Source organism: Eleutherodactylus coqui, chromosome 5 (assembly GCF_035609145.1).
Source record: "Eleutherodactylus coqui strain aEleCoq1 chromosome 5, aEleCoq1.hap1, whole genome shotgun sequence".
Taxonomy (NCBI): Eukaryota; Metazoa; Chordata; class Amphibia; order Anura; family Eleutherodactylidae; genus Eleutherodactylus; species Eleutherodactylus coqui.
In genome coordinates, this window is record NC_089841.1 from 195,545,366 (window position 1) to 195,568,874 (window position 23,509).

Consider the following 23,509-nt stretch of genomic DNA (forward strand, 5'->3'; position numbering starts at 1 on the left):
AATCTGCCTTGATCTCTGTAATGCAGGGCAGGGCACAATGAATCTACTGACAGGTTTCCATTAACATACTGTATCTCTTGGAAACATGATTGCTCATTCTACCACATTGAGCATGACTGCAACTTAGGGTATTCACAGGGGTGATTTTTCACATGCATGTACGGTACTATTCATATTTGCACATGAACAGCACACTGACCCATTGCACTCAACAGGGCTATATAGATATGTTTTTATATAGACTGTAAAAAAGAAATCGCAGCGTGTCCTATTCGGGTCCCACTTCTCAGATTACCCATTCAAGTTAATGGCTGCACCCAAAAAATTGGAGCACATACAGAGGACATCCATGTACGTTTCGTTTTTCACTGATCATTGCAAAGCAATGCTAGAGAAAAATAGGGCCACCCTTGTGCTTGAGAAAAAAACCTGATGACACAAGTAATAAAAAAATGGATACAAGCAACGCATATGTATACAACACAGACATACACACAGATTAAAGTCAGTCCATTTTTCACGAACCAAAATTGAACATGCTCATTTGAATAACCTTATAGGGAAAATTCTTAATATGTCATTCAGATTTCAACAACTGCAACTTTTTAAAATATCTCTTCTTTTGAATTTTATGTCTTTTTTTTGTGCACAGGTACTGTGTTTCCCCAATACTGGTATATCTTGTCTCCACCAAAAATATGGGTGGACACATAGTGAAGGCTGTATCTGCCCAGTGTACGCCCACAAGATGATGATTGGCTGCCTGGAGCAAGGTCCTAGCAGCGTGGGGATTAATTTATGGGTGGGATGGAGGGTTAGGGTTAGTTTTAGGCTTAAATTATAATATGTAAATCCTTACATGTGAGAGCTGGCCGCATTAACATGGAAGCATTTACAGCAAATAATGTAGGCCTAACACTATAACTAACCCTAACCCTCCATCCCAGGCATAAATAAATCCCCACACTACTAGGACATGGCCGGCTGTGTAATATCATCTCCCCTCCAGACTCACCCCTCCGCCCCACCCCCTCACTCTTCTCGCTAGGCAAGGCATGTGCGGCCGCAGTTACATTCCCCAGAGCAGCGCTCCAAGCGTCTTCTCCTACCTGGCGACCGGCTGCATCCTCGGTACCCTTCCTGTCTCCTGTCATAGACCCTGCCGGCGCTGTAGCGGTTAATTGCTTCCGGCTCCTCTCACTCACCCTGGGCCGGCACTCTTTTTGTGCCGTAGCGGCTCCGGCGGTGTCACTGTGGGGAGACTGGAGTGGTGAGTGCCAGCCCGAGGACGGGAGCGAGCGAGCCGTACAGCCAAGGGATACCGAAGTGGTGAGTCGCAGGACATGAGGGAGAAAGCCGTGCAGCCAATCGGGGACTGAGGGCATCACCAGGCTGTCAAACTACCTTACCCTTGTCGACATTCACTACTTCCGGTGTCGACAAGGTACAATAGTACCAATAAGCCCTACCCTGATTTTCCCGGTGGGTGAAATATAAGCCCTCCATCTCAGCCAATCACCGGCAGCTCCCGGCCATTCATTCAAGTGCTGCCTGTAATTGGCTGAGCGCTCAACCAATCAGATACAGCTCTTTCAGCAGGCGGGGATTTTAAATCCCCACCTGATGAAAGAAAGGCAGAGCAATGCAGGGAGAAGACGCTGCTAGACACGGCTGAGCCCGGGCAGCGATGGAGAGGTGAGTACATATATATATATATATATATTTTTACACATGCTAGGGATGATCTTCAGGGAAGGGCTTATATTTAAAGCCCTTCCCCGAAAATCATCGCTGCAGGGTTCGCCTGCAATCCACTTCTTTCAATGGGGCCACAGCAGTGCCGACCCCATTGAAAGTAATGGGATAGCATCACGGACTTCTACCACAGCTGTCACAGAAGTTCGCAATGAATTCCCTTTGTTTTCAATGGGGATAGCACTGCTGCCGCCAGCCCCATTGAGATCACTGAGCGATATCGCAGATTTTTTCTCTTCGCTGCGAGGCGTGAGAGTAAAAATCGCAAATGAGTATGAAACCATTGAAAATCATTGGTTTCATAATCATCGCTCTTGCATTGCAAAAAAAAAATATCGCTAGTGGGTAGGCACCCTGAGGTGTTGCTGCTTCTTGCATGAGGTTCTGCGTGGGATTCCCTGTTGTTGGTGTGATCAGCGACGTGCTCCGTGTCTGTGTAGGTGACCAGACACTTGATGCGATCAGCTCTCTGTTCAAGGTGTATGTTCCTTGTCTGCTTGTGTGTGAACTGTGTCCTGTTCAGTGTATATGTTGCATTCCATCTAGGGCAAGCCAGGCCCCTAGATTCCAGCGTGGGGCCTTCCCTTTTGGGATGATCACCCTGCTTGTGGACAGGACTCCTAAGGTTAAGTTGTCCTATTGGAGTTGGGACTCACGAGACAACGAGGACCCTTGTCGTCAGCTCGTGAGCTTAAGAATCTTGGCCAAAATATGAACCAATACCTCGTACCTACTTTAACGTATTGTTATTCTAGGTAAGTGTTTTGGTGGTTGTCAGTCATTGGATGTCTGCTTGCAAATCCCGTTTGCAGTTTCATTTGGATGTGGTGGTTGGAGCTGTGTCCAAGCCCTTTTGGAGTTAGCTGTGCATCTTTCATTAAGTTGCGGTTTATTTCCCTCTCTCTTGGTGATTTGTACTGTGGTTCGGTCTTTTCCCTTACTCCCTGTTAGGGTCAGGTAGTAGACCGAGAGGCGTTCAGCATGTTCGCACTTGTCAGAGCGGTCAATCTGCTATTAGGTAGGGCCCTTTTTTGGGAGCAGGGTCAGTTTTCCCTCTGATTTTGTGTTTTCCTTTGTCCGGTGTTCACACCGTCTTGCGTCTGACCTGGTTGAGATGTTCATTGCGCCCAGGTTGAACATGACAGTAGTATTTGCTCTTTATATGTCGTCCATTGTAACATAACCCTTCCTCCAGTTGTACCGCGCCTTAGAAGTAATAATCTAGAAAGCAGAGTGAGTAGTCACGCACTGCTCCTAGCTGCAAGGATAACGTGGTACATCCCGGTACTGTTTGCGTGTGTAAATCGTGGACAATTGAGCATGCAAAAAAAACACTTAACTATTGTCCCAGCCATTGAAATGGCCCATTAGTGTAAATAGTTCTATTTCTCTGCACAAATGCGCAGGAAAACAGAACATGCTGCGTATTTTTTGTGTGTGACGGAATGGCGCACGCAAAATACGCGATTGTAAATAAACCCATTGAAATCAATGGGTTGTATTCACTGCACATTGCGCACGTGAATTTTGCATGCAGAAATACGGTCATGTGAATCCAGCGTTAGCGGTTTGAGCTCTTGAATCAAAGGGAGAGACGTGTTGGGTGCCCTACCCCCACCCTCCTCATGTTGACTGACTGCTTCTTCCTATTTGTGTATAGGGAAAGGGCTGTCTTCAAGATGGTGGCTTGGAGACACCAATGCGGCCGCTTCTTTGACTCAGAGCTCTGTTCCAGCTGAGCTTCCAGCTAAATTTCTGTTGCTTTTCTGCAATTAAATAGCGTTTCCTAATAAAACGTACATGGGCCGAACGGACATACCTGTCCCAGGATCATGGTACTAGTCACTCGGGCAGCGTTACCGTGGTGACAGGCTCACCGTAAATATATTGCGTGCCGTCTGAAGGAGTTAATAGCCGTTCTAAGTTGTTGGGAGGTGGCTCCAGGACAGATGGCTGCAACACCCAATACAATCCATACTTCTTGTACACTAAGGCTGGGTTCACACGGCCATGACGGGCTCCGAAAGCGGAATCCCGCAGCGGAGCCAGTCACGCCCCCCCAGAGACCCCATACTTACCTCCGGATCCGCCGTCCCACATGACGCTTCGGCGCGCATGTGCAATAGAGCGCGTGACGCGCCAGCTGCGTTATATGACACGCCCACAGCGTCACATAACATGCCGGTCGCGTCATATGATGTGGCTGGGGGTAGGAGGGGAAGCGGTTTCACGCTACAGCGGAAGATAGCGTGACGGACGGCTTCCATTGACTGCAATGGAAGCCGTCCGCTCGTACACCCGTGGCAAATAGAACATGCCGCGGGTGAGGACGTGTGATTTCACGGTGCGGAATTCCACCCGTGTGAAGCCACCCTAAGGCCTCTCACACAGGCGATTTTTACGGCGATTAAAGCGGGGTTTTGACTGCAACGATAATTGCCGTATAACGCTCCCATTGAAATTAATGGGCCCTTGCAGACTTGCGTTCTATTGCGGCGCTGTAAAAAGCGCCTGTGTGAGGGGCCTTAGGGTGGCTTCACACGGGTGGAATTCCGCACCGTGAAATCACACGTCCTCACCCGCGGCATGTTCTATTTGCCGCGGGTGTACACGCGGACGGCTTCCATTGCAGTCAATGGAAGCCGTCCGTCACGTTATCTTCCGCTGTAACACATTAATGGGCCCTTGCAGACTTGCGTTCGATTGCGGCGCTGGACTGCGCTTTCTAGTGCCGCGTTTTTCGAGCACTGTCTGCTCTATATTTGTCTGTTTAGCGCACCTCATCACCCACCACAATGATGGGGGGCGCTAAAACAGGGAGCTGCGGACGAAAGTAAATTTGCTGCAAAGCGCTGCATTTGAAATCGCTAAGGGCTCCTTCAGACAAGCGTAATTTCTTCCCTGCGTAATACACACGCGTGTATCACGTGTATTGACTATAATGGTGCGTAAATAGTAGGTCATACTGGGCTTTCTGTTATGTGCGGGTCTGAATGGCCCAATGTAAACCAATGGGCTTTTAGCGCTGCGTATCATACACGTGAAAATAACGCGCATAACACACAGGCTAAATATGCTCATGTGAGCCGGCATCTTGCGCTAGTTTTCTGCGTTGAGACTCGCATGAATATGAACCCCATTCTTTTGAACGCAGTCATACACATGAGCCATGCCTTCATTCCCTGCAGTGCCGCGACAGAAAATATTGTGGCGTGTTCTATTTTTTGCGCGGTTTCCCATTTACATCAGTGGGAGACGCTTCTAGTCTGCTTTCACGTGACGGGGCAGGAAATTCACAGAAACTATGCATTTTTGCCTGAAAATCACCTCACACCTGCGGGTAAAACACAGGTTGACAAGCGGGATACGGGGCTGAGTATCTCGGCCCACTATGGCGCTCGCCCGTGTGTCGTAGCCTAGTGGAGTGAGCAGGAGCCCTGAGAGCAGACACATACTATCTGCGGGGCGGTTATGGTGTCTGACATGCTCTGACTGGCTGCAGGGTTATGTAGGGGCAGCAGGGGGCCTGCAGTCACACTGTAGAGACGTAGTGGGCTTTATGTGTAACATTTAGGGCACAGAAGTGGCCATAGTGCCAGTCTGCTGACTGTCGGTTGCTATGGACAACGGGCTCTGCACTGTTCAGTACGAGGCCCAATCACGTGACATGATCCGGCCGCCAGTGAATGTACACAATTCCCCTGTAGGGCCCCTGTACACGCATCTAGCCACGCCCCCAGACTTACTCCTGACCAATCAGCAGCCGACAGAGGCGTGTACGAGCTGTGCGCTCCTCTGTGCACACACGGCTCCAAGAATACAAAGGGGACACGCTGACCTTCACGTATCCTTTATTACACGGCGGAATCCCCCCGAGTTGCGCGGCGCCGCTAGGTACACTTTATTCCCTTGTGGACCGACACTAAGGTAGTAGTATATTCATTGTCCTGCTCTTCCTTCGAGCTCAGTGGGAGGGGGGACCGGTGGACGGGGAACTTTGGGCTTAGACACAATGGTCAGGAGCGCCGTAGCCTGTGTGGGAGTGAACGCCTCGTGTGTCGGCGTGTGGGTTAACGGCTGAGTGCGGTACAGCCGGCCGTATAGCCGGTACACGCCTTCTGCTGGCCGCCTGCGATGAGCCGAGAGTTCTCCCAGGACGGAGAACGCAGTTCCGTTCGTCAGCAGCGCTTTATGATTCGCTTTCCTGACTGGCAGGCATGGGGTTAACAGAGGAGAAGCTTGAGGGTGACTGCGTCCTATTGGCCGGCTGATTGATGACGTAGGCGCCAATTCTTCTGTCCCGCTAATGGTTGGTTCGCTGCCTTGATTGGCAGGTTGTTGCAGCGAATCGCGTTCAGCCAATCAAATGCAGGAGTGGGCGGGTCTCGGCGTGCGTGTTATGTACACGGAGCTCTGTATGTCGCGCGTACATCCTAGTGATCACGTGAGAAATTGCGTGTACTGGCCACACCCACTCTGGTGACGCTGGGATGAGGGGGAAGGTACTAGTAACGGATGGGGGCGTGGAGGACTGCTGAATAGTGTGACTGGATCTCGAGAACGTGCTGGTGTGTGGCGACCCGCAGTTCCGCTGTGCTCACCGCTAGGGGCGCTGTGTGTTTTTAAAAAAACATGGTTTTCATTCAAGTTAACAAAAGATCTGTGTTGATTTTAGTGCTGCAGTTTTTTTTTTTGCATGGCTGAAATGCGCCCCCCACCCCCCTCCACACGTGTGAACGAACCCCTTTAAATTAATGGGTTCTATACGCTGTGTGCAGAAATACATTTGTATAAGCTGTCCTTGGCTGGGTCGGATCTCGCAGCGGGATGCCACCCGTGCCCCTGCATTGACATGAGGCTAAAAAATACATCATACTCACCTGTCCGGATGCCGCGGGGCTCTCCTCCTTGCAGGCTGGATCCTCTTTCTTGTGACCGGCGGATGCGTTTGGGACACCGGTGGGGTGCTGTCCCTTTTTTTTTTTTAAACTCCTGCTTTTTTTTGTCCCGCGGTACGGACGCAGTGTCAGCTACGATGGCTTTGGTTGGCTTCAGTGGGAGCCGCCGTGCGGGAGAACCGCACAATATAGAGCATTCTGCTGTGGTTGTCCGCACACCAGGGAAAATGACATCCGCAGGTGTTTAATTACCTGCGGGTGCCCAATGATTCCCTTTGGGTGCGGATCGCACGCATGGGAGACCCACATGGCTTTTAAAATTCCATTTTTGCCGTCAACAAGAGGCCGAAGTCCAAGAAAAAGACTGCTCATGTAAACAGACAGGATAATGAATGCTGCATCCGTATCGCTATTGGACGGCACGTGCGGTTGATCTCTCGCAGTGTAAATACCGTATTTTCTGGCGTATAAGACGTCAATAAAGTCATGAATGGCTGTGATTGGCTAACGCCAGACTAAGTTAGCCAATCACAGCATTAGCAGTCTGGAGGCGGGGCATTCAAGCCCCACTTGCAGAAAGCAATGCTCTGCCAGCGTGCACAAGGGAGCGACAGCCTGCAGCAGAGCCGTCAGAGGTGAGTATTGATTTTTTTTTTTTTTTCGGACATGTACACCCGGCGTAGAAGACGACCCCCGACTGCGGATTTTCATCTCTTCTTTCTCAAGAGCCATAACTTTTTTATTTTTTTGTCAACGCAGCCGTATAAGGGCTTGTTTTTTTTTTGTGTGGCGAACTGTAATTTTTATTGGTAAAACTTTTTTTTTTTTTTTTTTTTTTTTTTTTTTATGATCGCAGGGAGAGAAAACGCATCAATTCTGCCATATTATTTATTTATTTTATTTTTTTTACAGCTTTAGGCCTCATGTCCACGGGGAAAATTGGGCCCGCTACGGATTCTACATGTAGAATCTGCAGCGGGTCCCTCCTGCCCCGCGGACATGAGGGCTGAAAATAAGAATTTATAAGAATTTACCTATCCGTAGCGGGCGGGGAAGCTCTGCTCTTCCTCACGGCCGGATCTTTTTCGGCCGGCGGATGAATTCCTCACGCCGGCGGCACGTCGCCGGCACGTTGTCGACGTGCCGCGCGCATGCGCCGGGCACATCCGCCGAGCCGAAGCAAGGGAGATGCGGCCGTGAGGAAGAGAAGACCTTCCCGGCCCGCTGCGGGTGAGTAAATTCTTTTAAATTCCTATTTTAGGTCTCCCGCGGATCCGGACGGCTTCCATAGGCTTCAATAGAAGCCCGCGGGAGCCGTCCCCGTGGGAGACCCGCATGAAAATGGAGCATGGTCCAGATTTTTTCATGCTCCATTTTTTTTTAAATCACTTTTATTGACGATCCGCGGGTATTTATCTACCCGCGGGTGGTCAATGCATCCCTATGGGGTGCGGATCCGCGCGCGGGAGAAGAGTTAAAATCCGCTGCGGATTTTAATTCTTATTTTCCCCGTGGACATGAGGCCTTAATCATGCAGCATAAATGACACAATACATTTTTTTTCTGCGGGTTAGTACGGTTATGATATCAAAATTCATTTTTTTTTTCCCATGGACGGAGCTCTGTAAGGGCTTGTGAGCTGTAGTTTAATGGGTACCATTTTGGGGTACATACGGCTTTTTAAATCACTTTTATTGTGCATTTTGGGAGGCAAAATGCTAAAAATTAGCATTTTGCCTCAGATGTTTATTTTTATTTTTACGCTTTTTAACGTGCAGTATTCAACTTATTGTACGCGTCGTCCTGACTGTTCAAGGTGTATTTCCTGTTGCGGGAGACCTGCTGCCTGTGGATGTAGCCTGGATGTACCCATTGAGTTCGGCCAGTCTCACACATCCACTTGTGAAACACGTCAACGCTACGTTAAAAAGTGCGATGTTTAGGTTGGGTTCACAGAGGGCGGAAATCTCGCGGAATGTCCGCAATGGGATCTCACGGAAATTCTGCAGGATTTCTGCAGCTGAAGTCCTGAGACATTTGGCGCAGGTTTCGAAAGTGGCTTATTCTGCTGCGGCCATCTCTACCTATAGAGAGAAGAAAGCCCGCAGCGGAAACAGCGATACAATTGACACGCCGTGACGTTAAATTCTGCACAGCATGTCCGTTTCAGCGCGGCTTGGCCGCAGCGTCTGGGCATGATTTTTGTAAATCTCGGACTCTTTGCTGTTTATTCTTAGGCTTAAGATTGCAGGTGGAATTTTGGTGCCAACTCCGCCCCGCGTGACCCCAGCCGGTCAGCTGCGCTGACATACGTTTTTGACAGCGTTTGACTGCGTTTCCAGCACAGTTATAAACACTGATACCAGAAATGAAACATCGCAGTCAAAAACGCGGTAACCACGTTCTAACACATTTCAGCAGCCCATTCCTTTCAGTGGGCAAACGCATGAAAACAGAACATACAGCGCTTGGAAAAACGTTTTAGCGCTTGTCTGAGAAGCCCCACTGAAATCAATGGTAGGGATTGACGGCGTTTAGCGCTGCGCTGAAAACGCTGCATTAAATGCTGTGAAAAAGCGTCTGTGCGAGAGCGGCCTGACAGCTGCAGTACACAGGAGTGCGCCAATTTACATGCAGTATCCCCCTGGGCAGCCGTTGTAGCTGGATGGGTACCCGCCCTTCATGTGTACATAGCTGGTGTGCTCTTACATTAGTGACATGATCGCACAGCTATTCCTTAATGTATGTGGAGTATTGGAATTCTGATCATCCGTATATATTAAGGAATGGCTGTGCATATAATTCTCTTATGTAAAAAAAAAAAAAAAGTTTTGGTTTTCTTTTACTTTGTTTAACAAAAATGAAAAAATAAAAAAAATTGAGAATCCAGAAAAGTTTTTGAAAAATTTGAGATTTTAATTTTTTTCCCATATTGCCCAGCCCTATTCATTGTATAATGATACCCTCTTGAAATACTGCATTTATGACCATGATTATGTGGATTGGGAAGGGGGGGGGAGGATTTCAATCATCAATTGAAGTTCTGATCTGTTTAAAAATAAAATGCAGGTTTCCAAATTAATTATGGTGTAAAAAAAAATAAATAAAATTCTACCGTCTGGAATAAGTGATTTTTATATTTCTATATTCGCAGAAGAAGCCTTAGTCGTCTTGTCCCGTTTGTAAGCGGCTCTTTTCTCGTCATGTTTGTGAATGGCTTTACTGCTCTGTTCCTTAGCCGTTGTCACAAGATATTTCCCAGAAACCGTCGGAACCCTTCAGTCATTTATCAGACCGCGAGCTCCAGAAGAAGCCAACAAGTATGAGACCGGTAGCTTAAAACGTGCCGAAAGCCCCCATAAATCTTGTGGGATGTGTTTGCCGCCTGACAGTAGGAATAGGAAATGTTCCCTCAGGAATTGGTGACAATCGTAGAAAACCATCATGAATATATTAACTAATCCATCAGCGAGACGGATGCCACGACGTACCGCAGCGTTACTTGGACCTGCATTATTTAGGTGTAATATTGGGCTTTGTGGACAACCACAAGGAAGCTAATATTAATAAAGACAGTAGATGCTAAGTTAGTACCCGGTGACGGCCGCAGTAACCGCTGCCGACACTCATCAGTTGGTCTCTTAGAATAAGTATTTGCATCGCGCATTCATTCGCAGGATGTCATTCAGCGCCACAATCCTGTTCACGCCTCCGCCGGGACAAAGTGATGGCAAGTGTCCATGCAAGATCGAAAGTACCCAAGGTGGCTCTGTGTCTGTCGATGGTGCCACCCCGATCACGGTGAACGGGCAAGGGTTGGCCTTACAAGGTTGTGAGCAGCTTCTTCATCTCATCTATCAACGCGTAGAGAAAGCGGTGGGACTAGCCGAAGCGGCTCTTAATGTTGCCAAGGAAAATAGTAGCCTCCTCAGTGAACTCCAAGACCAGGTTGGTAGTCTGAAGAGGGCGATTGACAGCCCAGAGGCTATGAAGTCGCCGGCAGACATCGGAGCAAGATGTAAGGTAGCGGAGGAGGAAGAGGTTGAAGAGATCGGAGGAGTCCAGGTTGTCATTGAAGAGTTGAGGCAGCTGGGGGCAGCGTCGGCTTCCTTAGTATCTGGACTTCACCCTCCAGTTCTGGACAGGACAAGAGAAGCTTGTTTAACAGCATGTCCTCCTAGCGAAGCTCCATCCCTCCTTAGTCCTGTGCATATGCCGGTAAGTCATCGCCTGCAATGGTGGCCTAGTATTCGTGCTGCTCTCGCTACGTGGTGAGAACCTTCTCGTTGCGGTAGATGGGTGCAGAATGCCTCATTGCCTTCTATTTCCCCGACCCTAAGCCATATGTTGAGTGTAGCTGTTTAGGGAACATGTTCGCTATTTTCAAACCTGTCCCTACCTTTGGCCGGGCTCACACGAGCGGGTCGGATTCTGCGTGCGAATGCCCGCAGAGGATTCCAGCTGTGACCCCGACAAGTGATGACTTATACGGCCATGTATGACTTGGTACTCACACAGGCAGTCATACGTAGTCCATCTTTTTGTTTGTGTTTCCTGCGCCGGCACTTACAAATGACTTGGGTACCTGCAGCCCATATGCAACGTAACCACATATGTGCTGCGGGTATATCCGCGACCATAGAGCACAATGTGCTCTGTCGCTGATATCTGCAGTAAAATAGAACATGCTGCGTTCTATTTTCCCGCGAGCGGATTATGCAATTCCGACCCGCTAATGTGAGCGGCTGTGTGTAATCCTATGCATTTGATTGAACCGCTTATTACAGCAGCTCATATGATCGTGGAATCTGCAATTCAAGTCTGACCGTGTGAGACCGGTCTTTAGGTGATACTTACCTGCTGTTTATATGTTCTTCAGTGATGGCTTCTAGGTTATTTTTGATCTCTTCTCCAAGAGGGCATGGCTGTGGTCATCAGTGCATTGCCAACGGTGGTCTGAGATCTGCCCATTTCACCAGACGCTTGGCTGCAGCTTTGTTCCCTTTTACATTGGCTGTTATGTACAAGTGTAGATATATGATGCTAAACCTTCATTGAGATGTGCAGTTCCTTCATCTGGTACCGCTGCACTAGCTGTGCCGCCAGCAGGCAGTCTGCCACAACCACTAGGATGCCGCGTGGAATCCAAATTTCGGCAGCCCAACAACAAGCTAAAGGCTGTTTTTGATTTGTAACCCACCTTTATAGGTAAATTATAGACGTTTCTAAGCATTTCCATTACTCCTTTACTACCTGCACATTGGTTTTGCTTGTGTCTTAGGAAATTGCAGGTCTGGCTAATGTAAAACAAGGACGCTTGGCGGCAAAGCCGGCATCAATTATTCCTAACCGTAGACGTGACCCCGGATGGATGTGACAGTCATTCATGCCAAATCTAGTTCCGTGTATAGGTTCTAGCCACTTTCCTGGGCTCCATACCCTGAGTATGTGTGCATGAGAGCTCCGCTGCAGTCTGTTTAGTCTCCGTTCTATGGCACTCTAGTGGGAGACAGTCTGTCACTTGTAATAGGGACAGCTTCTGTTTGCAGCCATTCTGGCAGGTGTGTCATCTTTACGCCATCTGTTGTGTGCCTGCTGATCGCCCGCCGCTCCTCCCTGCCAGCCACCTCTTAGGATTTTAACACTGTGCTTCCCTATTCCATGTTTTGTCCTTTTTTATATATGTTTTTTGCACTTAACTGCATTGTTTTTATTTTTGCAGGTAATTGATGATTTTTTGAACTCCGAGTCCCATACCCAGCGGATTTTAACTCCCAACTTTGTCAAGCAGCTGACAGATGTGCGCCCTCATAGGGATCCAGTGGACAGTCTTAATGAACCACCTCCTCCAATTGTTAAATCTAGCCATTCCCATATGTTGATACAGAAAGATGGCTCCCTTAGTCCGGGAGGGTTGATGATGGCCGACACGTCGCCAGATTCGGGGGAGATGAGAGCATCCACTTCGCCGCCGCTATTTGCACAGTTTTATAGCGGTTCACACAGTCGGCAACGTAGCAATGGGCAGAAATGTTCTCGCCGGAAACGAGACCTAGTTCTGTCGGTGAGTTTATTGTGGTGTTAGAATTTATTGGCCAGGAGTGTAATAAGGGAAAATTGCATTAACCCCTTCAGTGGCAGGTTTATTATTACCATGTCACGCCTCACAGGGCAGGTTTTTTAAATGAGTCAACAATGCAAAAAAAAAAAACCAGAAGATTTCAGATGACAGCTCAATGCTCTGTACATTTCAGCACTACAGCTGTCCACGGAAATTTTCCCAGGGTTTCACTGCATAGTCAGTGCAGAAGCCCCGGAGATTTTCCGGGCGTGCCACTAAAGGGGTTAAAGGTGTTTCCTTTCGCTGACTGCTCCCTGCCACCATCCTCTTTGCAGGCTACAGTCGGCCTGAGCGGTCTCCAAACAAGCTCTTGCAACCAATGACAGCGCTCGGCGATTGTTATTGGCTGCAGGTTTAAGACCACACAGGATGACTGCAGCCTGTAAACACTGGGAGCTGCTGGCGGAGGAGAAGCGAGGAGAGGTGAGTACGAGCTCTTTATTATGCTTGCACACTAGGGGACCTCTCTGGAATAAACTCTCGGACAACCCCTTTAATCCAGCACCAGAAATTCTTCTAATATGCCTCTCAACACAATAATTTGGTGAATGACTAATAGGAAATTGCCTTTTATAGTCCTTATCTCCAGATTCATGGATGGCACAGTATGGCACTTAGTGGTTCTGTGGGCCTCACGGTCTGATCCAACCTCCTAATCCACTATACCGAAGTGTGTCGGGTTTACATTACTGCTAGGGAGTCTTAGGATGCTAGAATATGCCGGGACATTGTCAGCATGCCCATGGATCTGTGTGTACATATGCATATATAATATGTGTGCATGTATAACTTTAATTTAACCACTTAACACCACCGGGCATACATTTATGCCCTGAGTGTTCGGAGTTTATATGGAGTAGGATCATGCTAATCACAGCTGTTAACCCTCTAAATGCCCAGATCACTTAGGGGTCCTGAAAGCCCCTGCAATGAGATTGAAGGATGTATTTCTGTTTCCTTGACAGCTGGGAGCCTTCCCACAGGAATGCCATGAATAAATGCCTTTGAGGGCTTTATAGACTGTCAAAATGCAGTATAATACAAGACTGTGGTATTTACACTGTATAGGTGGTCAAAAGTTCAAGTCCCCTCCGGGGGCTAAAAATATATATTTATTTCTAACTATTGGAAAAAAAGAAAGTACAAGTTTTTAACTCCCTCCACTTCCCCCCTATTCCCATATTATAATCTATCAAAAGAACACATTATTTCCCCACACTGTGAAGGTTTTGCCGTCTCCAAGAAAAAAGTTAATAAAATGGCAATCAAAGTCACCTGAACCACAAAATGGTACCAGTAGAAACTGCAAGACGCCCCATAAAAATGAGCCGTCACACAACTATCGACGAAAGAATGAAGTTATGGTGGTTAGAAGGTCGCAGAAAACGTAATTTAATTTTTTTCCCAAGATTATTTTTTAAAAGTAGTATAGCAAAAGTAAAACTGTATAAACTCAGTATCATCGTAACCGTACCGTCCCACAAAAAAAGTTATATAGTAACGTTTGCTGCAATGTGTATGCCATAAAAATTCCACCATCTTGTTTCTATTTTTTTCCCCCCAAATTTAATTCCACTTAGAATTTTTTTTTTTTTACGTTTTCCAATAGGTTATGTGGTACATTAAAGGGTATCGTTGCAAAATACAACTTGTCGTGCAAAAAATAAATCCTCATGTAGTTATGTAAACTGGAAAATAAAAATATTATTTTTTAAATTGAGGAGGAAAAATAGAAAAGGAAGAAGGGGCAGAGGGCTCTCCTTCCTGTCCTTAGGGGGTTAAAGGGCCACTTTGATTTAATTTATTGCCTCCTGCAGGCAAAATGGTATAGCCTTAACAAATGCTGTACTGATGCATCATGGGATTGATTGGATTTGAATTTAAAAAATCTTACTCTCAAGATGGTACCCGATGAGCATCAGACAGGCATGGAAGTGATGGAATACACAGAGGAGACCTCCAGAGTGTGACAGGCACTCAGATGAGGGGGGCAGGGATGGAAAAATGTGTCTTCACTGGAGATGAGCGAACGTACTCGGATAGGCACTACTCGTCCGAGTAATGTGCCTTATCCGAGTACCTCCCCGCTCGTGCTGAAAGATTCGGGGCGCTCCGCTGCGGAGCGGGGAGCTGCAGGGGAGAGCGGGGAGGAACGGAGGGGAGATCTTTCTCTCCCGCCCGCTCTGCCCCGCTCCCCGCTGCGACTCACCTGTCAGCAGCGGAGCGCCCCGAATCTTTCAGCACGAGTAGAGCGGTACTCGGATAAGGCACATTACTCGGACGAGTAGTGCCTATCCGAGTACGTTCGCTCATCTCTAGTCTTCACTGAAGTGGCCCTTTAACTTTTATAGCTTTCAGCATTCCAGAGATTCGGGTAACCCGGGCACCCAGCTACTTCACAAAGTGCCAGTTTTGTTTTTTACTTGTCCACATACAAACAGAAAATTGCAGAGGCCCATTCCCTAAATTTGATAGCCTCTTTTAGATGGCTGCCAGCATTAGCGTATTGCTGGTATAAAGAACACCTTTTTTTTTTCTCTCCGGCTTTGGCCTACATACTTAAAACATAGGTTGGGGCAAGCCATGTTTCTAAATGATTAGACACACCCATGTTGGGTGCCAATCCAAAATGACGGCAGCAACCATCTCCAATGCATACCTACTCAGTAAATGCACAAAAACCACAGTATAGTGACCACATTTAGGCTCTGCTCACAGCCTGCAGTGCAGATCCGGCCTAAACCCCTGGAGGAAATGATGCAGCATGCTGGGATTTACCTGGGAAATGCCGGAGGGCATAGCAGAATTTAGGTGGACCCCATTATAGTCTATTGGGTCCATCTGGCCTTTGATTCAATCATTGGATGATCCATTTGGCTAGGAATTCTGCTTTCTTCCTCCCATAATGGACCAGGAAAATGCAGCGATACTGAGCCTGAATGCTGCTGCGAACCCAATGGAACGTGGATTATGGATTTCCTTTTCACTTAAATAGTGCAATGTAACTTACTGTTGTATAGGTATGTTCATACACGCTGTAACGTGTATGTACACAATGTATATACATACCGTATACGCACATCCTTCTCTTTTCAGCTATAATGTTGCTATGGTTTGTAGTTCATGTATGTATCAGAAATACTCATGGCGCCACCTAGAGGTTACAAGGCAGAATTATTGTAATGTTCAAGAGAGCCTGGACACTGAGAATTGTGGTGTCGCTGCGGCTGGAATGGGGACCCTTTGTTTCTGCTACAGTACAGCAGCCCCTTTAAAGTGACCCAACCATCATCTAGAAGACCATAAACTAAGCTATGGTGCTTCTATGGGGAGCAGTTTCATACTCCTCTGGTTCCCCCATTCCTCTGGTGCTCTCTGGCCACTGTGGCTCTTCCAGAAGGCTGTACTCCCGTATAGATTAATGCATTATATCTATAGTATCCATTATACAAGCCTTCATATCCCTTTAAGTTTTTGCTATAAGGGCTTTTTGTAGCAATCAACAAAAAATAGTGTATATGGCATACTCTAAAGATGGATCGATGAAAAATATATACAAATGTTTATACATTTCTGTAAGACCTTTTTGCAACTTACAAGGCAATCCCCATGAAATATGAAAGCCATCTGAGGGAATCCTGCAATATAATGGCAAGAAAAACCTATTAACTAATGGATTTACAACCTCCTGCATTAACAAAAGTGGGTAATTTTATATTTATCACACTTTATAAACCAAAAACAAGAAAGTAAGAAAAGAATGCATGTAATACACAAAGTGAAATGGGTTTTGTAATTCAGTATATATGTGGTGGTTTGCACAGCAGCAATCTCTATATGTATCACTGGGTGATTTGCCCTCCTCAAGGGTCTGTCCGTAATGCACAAAACAGATTGACACAAACGGCTATAACAAAGAAACTGAATAGTATATTACCACTTCATAGAAGATGACCATTCAAGGACTGACTGTGGCCGCTGACTGCTTATTTCTCTTTTCAGAAACTGGTCCATAATATTCACAATCACATCTCTAACAACAAGCGCTTCAATGGCTCGGAGAGGTGAGTGCTGCTTGCGCTATGGCTTTCCTTATTAGAATCCTTTTGGGATACTTTCGCACTTTGTTTCCATATTTCCTCGTCTTCTCTGGTTTCATTTTCTACAATGCAGAGATGGGAATCGCTAGGCTTCATGTGTCAGACGGAGACCACTTTGGTCTGTTTCACTAGGTTCCTGTCCCTGGCGCGCTTTTTAGCTGGATAGGAAAAACGTCGCTTATGGCACTTTTCAATCCAGCTAAAAAGACTGACGGACTCAAACCTGGTGAAATGGCAACAAAGCACATTGATATCTAGAATATCATCCAGGTTTCCCTCTCGGCGCACTTGCTCCCCCTATGCAGAAAGCTGCACAATTTGATAGTAGCCTTACATGATACTTTAATCTGGTCTGATGTTTATTCGCAGCATCAAGTCCTCCTGGAATATTTCAGTTTTAAAGTTCTTGGTGGAGAAGCTGAAACAAGAGCTTGTGTCCAGTGCCCATCGTTACACCGACAAAGAGCTGAAAGGTAACACTGGAGTTATTTTTCAATTTTCAGCAAATCAGTTTCTATGTATAGGACAAAAGCTTCATCTTTTGGAGCCTCTACATAGACTGGTAGGCTGTTATTCTTTTTGAATAACCCTGTGTTTTAACTACCGGACAGAAGGCAACAACAGTTGGCGTAAGCATATATTTATATTACACTCAAGTTCGGCACTATGGAGCAATTCCAGCAGCCTCATTGGTTCTGATTCACAATTTCAGCAACCTGATTGGTTGTTTGGCTTGTCTGATTAAACCTCATTGGCTGTTTGGGTTTCCTGATTCAACCTGATTGGTTGTTAGTGCCGAACTTGAGTGTAATATAGATATATGCTTGGCGTAAATGTATTGATTTATGAGAAAATGCTCTTACATTTTGTGCCCAGCCTAAATGGTGCTTCTAGTATAGTTCAGAGGTACAGGATGTCCACCACTCAACAATATTTTAAATCCAAAGCTGCTTTACATAAAAAGCTAAGAAAATCTATTACTGTATATACTCGTGTATAAGCTGACTTTTTCAGCACATTTTTTATTCTGAAAAAGGCCCCCTTGGCTTGTACTCAAGTGAGGGTCCCGTACTCAGGCCTCATTCACACGAAAAATTAAAGAAAATCTATACTTGCCTGTCCGCCGCTGCCGGGGTTCAGACACGTCTAGCCGCTTGGGTCCCGTCACTGTAATGAAGTTCTTAAATTCATTGAATGGCAGAGCGCTGCCTGTGATTGGCTGAGTGCTGTGACCAAACACAGGCAGCACTCAGCTGTCATTCAATGAATGGCTGAGCGCTGCCTGTGATTGGCTGATCGCTCAGTCAATTAGACACAGCCCTTTCAGCAGCAGGGATTTTAAATCCACGGCTGCTGAAAGAACTTCATTACAGTGACTGGTCCCAAGCGGCTAGACGCGCCTGAGTCCCGGCATCAGCGGAGAGGCAAGTATAGATTTCTTTTTAATTTTTTACTACAACTAGAGATTATTTTCAGGGAAGAGCTCATATTTAAAGCCCTTCCCCCGAAAATCACTGTGGGGGTGCCAGCAGCCCATTACTTTCAATGGGGCCGCCGGCAGCAGCAATGGTGATGGCCGAACATCGCGATCCTCTGCCACAGCTGTGGCAGGGGATTCTTTACTCCTATGTTGTGTACGCACTGTGGCACTGTGTTGCTGCATGTGTTTAGTTAGCACCTCCCATACATATGCGGTAACGCTGCGTCTGCAGAACCCTAGCCTTATACTCGAGTCAATAGGTTTTCCAAGTTTTTTTGTGATAAAATTTGGCGCCTCGGCTTATATTCAAGTCTACTTATACTCGAGTATATACGGTACATTTCAAATCTTATTTGGATTCTGAGTTTCAGCCTGTGTTGGCGCCTAATCACAAGTCCCTTTTTTTGTCAGCATTTTTGGGGTTTTGAGTGTCTTTTGTGCAATTTAGAGTTTGTAACACACAGTTCACAATCACACCGTGCCCCAAGCCTGGGCTACATGCAGACTTTTGTACGATGACTGATTGCAGCCGTCAGTTGATTTTTGTTTTTAACTATATAATTCGGTCCAAAGGAATAGATTGGGGTGCGATCAATCCTAAATGCTCTTGCAACTTCAATGCACCAGAAAGTTGCAGAAAATTGCACACACTTTGTGTTGCATGGCTTATAAGCAACCCGAGCCAAAGGGGTGATGTATTCCTCTTATTTATATATATTTTTTTTTTTTAAAAAGTGAAGTGACTTAAAGAACCAATAAGGTTGCTGCTTTCATTAGCCAAAGGTAAAAAGGGAGGAGCAATTGGTGAAAGCAATCAGACTTCAGCTCTCATTTTCTAGGCTTCGTTTCCTTGGCACTAGTTTTGACAAGTCTTTCTTATAGAGCCTTGAAGGAATGCTGAAAGACTTGCATTTTTTTCTTCAGTCTTTCCCTGTTGGGACGTCGGTGGGAAACTACCTGACAAAAAAAGTCATGCCTAAAACAAACTTGTGTTTTTCAAAAAATGCATGGACCCAAAAAAGAAGAGACTAAAAGTAAGAAAATACACAACAAAAGATTCACTATTCATAGTGCATTTTTTTTATAACTCGCTGTTGACCTGCAGCGACTGCGATGCTTTTGGCCGGGGGAAAAGGCAAACAATGTTGGGTGAAACTGTAATTAAACTGTAAAAGGTGCTCAATGGGGCCTATAGACTTCGATTACATGCAGTCTTATCAACTTATCTGTGTGCCCACCATTACAAGAGGTTGTCCTTCTGCTTTAGGTGCCTGTGTTGCCTACTTCTTGACAAAGAGAAGAGAATACCGGAACTCGATGAATCCGTTCAAGAGTCTGAGAGAAAAGGAAGAAAAGAAGTTGAGAAGCCGCCGATACAGGGTGAGGACATACAGATTCTGCTACAGTACATGCTCGCCAGCCTCATCGTCTTATAAATATCTTAAGGAGTACCTGCACGTTCATCTTCAGAGCGCTATTATTCCAATAGCTGAACATAGATAGATGGCGCATATATATATATATATATATATATATATATATATATATATATATATATATATATATATATATATATATATATATATATATATATATATATATATATTATAAAAAAAATTTTTTTTTTTTTTTAATTTATTTGTGCTATATGGGGTCGTCTGCTTCTGCGCCATCAGTAGTTTTCACCTCCCTCCAGCAGCTGAAATCTGAAGGGGAAAGTGCAGATACTCTTTAAACTTAAAACTTGACTACAGTTCTTACTTTGAGCTACTTTGGGACCCACGTCTGCTGTCTCTTTGCTGCCTCCTGCTGGAGGGCCTGTTTGGTGTCTGGCAGTTTACTGGCGCGAAAAAAAAAAGGTGCATTGCTGCATCATTTTTATTTTGGAAATTTTAGAAGAATCCGTGACAGAGGCCCCTAATGGAACCTCCCAACGCTGATGTGAACGAGCCCTAAGCTTCCAATTGTTTCTCGCTACTCATCGTCCTCAATCGCCCCCCCCCCCCCTTTTTTTTCTTCTTAGAAATCCATTATAGTCTTAGTGACCTCCGCTGGGGAGAATCCAGTGCTGTAGCTCATCCCCCTCCAGGCTGTGTTTTCTGCTCTTTTCTTTCAGCCTCCAGCACTCTGCCAATGCTCTGTGTCCTGCTGCTAATAGCTGCGGGACCCAGAGTGTTGTCAGAGTGCTGGTTATTGACCGGTGGCTGGAGTAGAAGTGTAGATGCACGGCCTGAAGGACTCGGGCTCCATCTGGTTTTAAATAGGCAAATTCTTAGCTCTATACTTTCTCTTGAGCTTCCATGTTATGATGAACAAAGTTCCTGAATAATAGTACAAAGTGTAAGCGAAGGGGGTTTTAATAAACTGTTCACCTACAGCAACAAAATACTCAACAGTGAAATGGAATAATGATGTGGATAGTGAAAGCCGCAGCGTGATCTATTTGGTGCAGAAATGTTATTTAATTTCCGCTGTCTAAGGCCTCCGGCACACAGGCGGATTTGCATTGCAAAGTCCGGAACGGGATTCTGCAGCAAATCCAGCCCATAGCATGGTAGGAGAATACGCAATTTCCTGCCTACAAGCGGAAATCGATCCCCGTTCGCGGGGGATAAATCGCAGCATGCCGCGATTTTGTGCACGCTACACACGGCCGGGTTCTATTGAAGTCAATGGAAGCTGTCCAACCAGCGACCATTCTGCAATCCTCCTTGCAGAATGGTCACAAGAGCCGCGGCGCTGCGTCCTCTATACTGAGCCGGCCTGCACATTCGCAGCAGAGGAGAAGACCGGCTGAGAGGTACGCTGGGGTCACCAGCTGGGCAGCGGGTCGAACTCCACTGCAGGAATATCGCATGTGGGGTCTGACCTGCCCGTGTGCAGGCGGCCTAATTCATTCATTGCAATGTAGGGATTATATTTTGTAGCAAAATCAACAGACTGATTAAGGCTGGGTTCACACAGGGCGAATTTGACATGGAAATTCCGTCCGGAATTTCACTGCGGCAAGTCTGCCTGCGGTTGCTAATCCCAAGACGAGATTTGTCAAAAATCTCATCCACATTGGACGGCCAATCCGTCGTGGCAGAAGCTGGTGCTGCGGCTCGGATTCCATGGCCACAACAGAAAAGCATGCGACCAAGCCGCTCCTAAACCTGCGCTTTCCCAGCAGAAATCTTGCGGGTTTTTTGCTGCGGCAAAACCGCAAGATTTCCGGCGGGATTCTGCCCGGTGAGAACCCGACCTTAGTGTGGATTTTATCTGCACGGTGCGAACTCTCCTTTGGTTTTCCAGTGTGGTAATTGTGTTCCTTTGCTTTTCTATGGAAGTCTCTCTTTCTGTAATTTCTACCACATCCATACGAGACACTTTACATATTTATGTTCAGGTTTACATGATTTATATACTTTACTAACCCGGAAACCTCTTTCCCTACAGCTTTTTGCAAATCGCTCCTGGGGTGTCCAACAGTTCCCACCAGAAGAGCAAGCCCTGTGGGAGGGTGTGACGGAGGAGTTAATGTCCGATGAAGAGGACAGTTTGTCCGAGCCCGGAGTCTGGGTCGCCCGTCCGCCTCGCTTCCGTGCGGCGGAGCTGTCCCGGCTCTGCTACAGCATTGACTCTCACTCCAAGCATGGCAATAAAAGTAATCGTGTTTATGGTGCGCTATCTGATCGGTTACCTTCCACAGAGATTCAACTTCTCCCTCCGCATCTCTACGATCCCAACTGGGAAAGAGAAGCAGAAGAGGAGGAGGAGGTGACGGGCGGAGGAAGAGGAAGGAAATCCTTCTGTCCTGACCTTAATGCTTTTATACAGATAAAAGTGGAAAAAGACGAATGAAGCTGCAGAGACTGTTAGTAGCGGACGTGTAAAGGACCTGATCTGTATGACTGATGGTGTATGTGTACGGGCATTGGGTTCATGCCTACCATGTGGATCCAGCTGCCCACATGGTTAGAAGAAGCCACCAATGTCCATAATCGTATTCTTTTTAACACTAGTCCTACGAGAATAATGGTATTGTATGTAATAAAGTATCCGCTAAAACCTTTCGCTAACTATGGAGGAGTTATTAGAATAAAGCCGTGCCTAACGGGAAGTGAAAGATCTGTGAGCGGAATATACAGTATAGCATTAGACTGCTTTACGGGCTTTTCACATATTTGGTGTGTGGAAAAAGCTTTACAGCTAAATATGGGTTTTTATTATGTGGAATTGCCAGCAGAATAAGGCTGCATTCTCACTGGTGACACAATCGCACGATTTTCTCACTATGCGACAGCGCTACAAATCACATGTATGTGAAGCCGTGCTTTCCAATGGGTTCCTTCACATTAGCCATGTTTTGTAAGCTGCTACATTGCGCGAATATAATATCGCGGCATGCTGAATATTGTCACGATTTGCGCGGTTCTGTTGCCCATCTTTCCCTATGGAGCCTTCCTTTGTGTTGAATTGCACAAAAACGCACTTTTCGTGTAATGTGGTGCAACTTTTACAGTAGGAAATCCTACTATTTTCCCTAAAAAGAAATCCCCTAACAGGCACTGTCTGCTCCGCTGCACTTCTACTCTGCAGGACCCCGGCAGCCTTGCTTGTAGCTTCCCCCTGTGCTTCCTGGTCAGCAGTTAAAAAAAAAAAAACAACCTCCAGGAAGCGTTAGCTGATTGGCTGATCCACGGTGCTCGAGAACCAATCAGAGCTAGCGCTTCCTGGAGGTTGGTGTTTTTGAACTGCTGACCAGGAAACGCAGGGGAACCTACAAGCAAGTGTGTCGGGGACCTGCAAGTAAAAGTACAGTGGAGCAGACACCGGCTGTTAGTTGATGTATTGTAATTTTTATTTTGTTTTATTGCAGCCAGGACTTATTTTTGGGGTAGGACTTATATTTAAAATGTGAATTTCTGGCAACTCAAAATCACAAGAAATGCAGCAATATTGTACAGAACACATGCAATCTAGCTGCAATTTTCTCCCGGTGATATGGCTGTCGCCCGTGTGAGGCCTAAAGCCACTTTCAATTCTGGATTAAAATTTGCATGCAGGATTTGGTGCAGATCTTTCTGAACAGCAATAGATTTCAGTAGGTGTAACAGTCCCTTAGTCCTATGGAGCTGCAGGAACAAATATAAAACAGCAAACCGCATGAGAG

General features: G+C 46.4%; 1 protein-coding gene across 1 annotated transcript; it reads left to right on the forward strand.

The window, feature by feature from the left end:
* The first annotated feature begins 5,496 nt into the window (after window positions 1–5,496).
* Window positions 5,497–22,415, forward strand: C5H14orf93 (chromosome 5 C14orf93 homolog). Its single transcript, XM_066603957.1, has 7 exons — window positions 5,497–5,599; window positions 9,905–10,871; window positions 12,376–12,717; window positions 16,777–16,838; window positions 17,244–17,347; window positions 19,622–19,734; window positions 21,793–22,415. Exons 2-7 carry the CDS (start codon window positions 10,332–10,334, stop codon window positions 22,195–22,197), a joined length of 1,566 nt encoding a protein of 521 aa, XP_066460054.1. The 5' UTR covers window positions 5,497–5,599; window positions 9,905–10,331; the 3' UTR covers window positions 22,198–22,415.
* The last annotated feature ends 1,094 nt before the right edge of the window (window positions 22,416–23,509 follow it).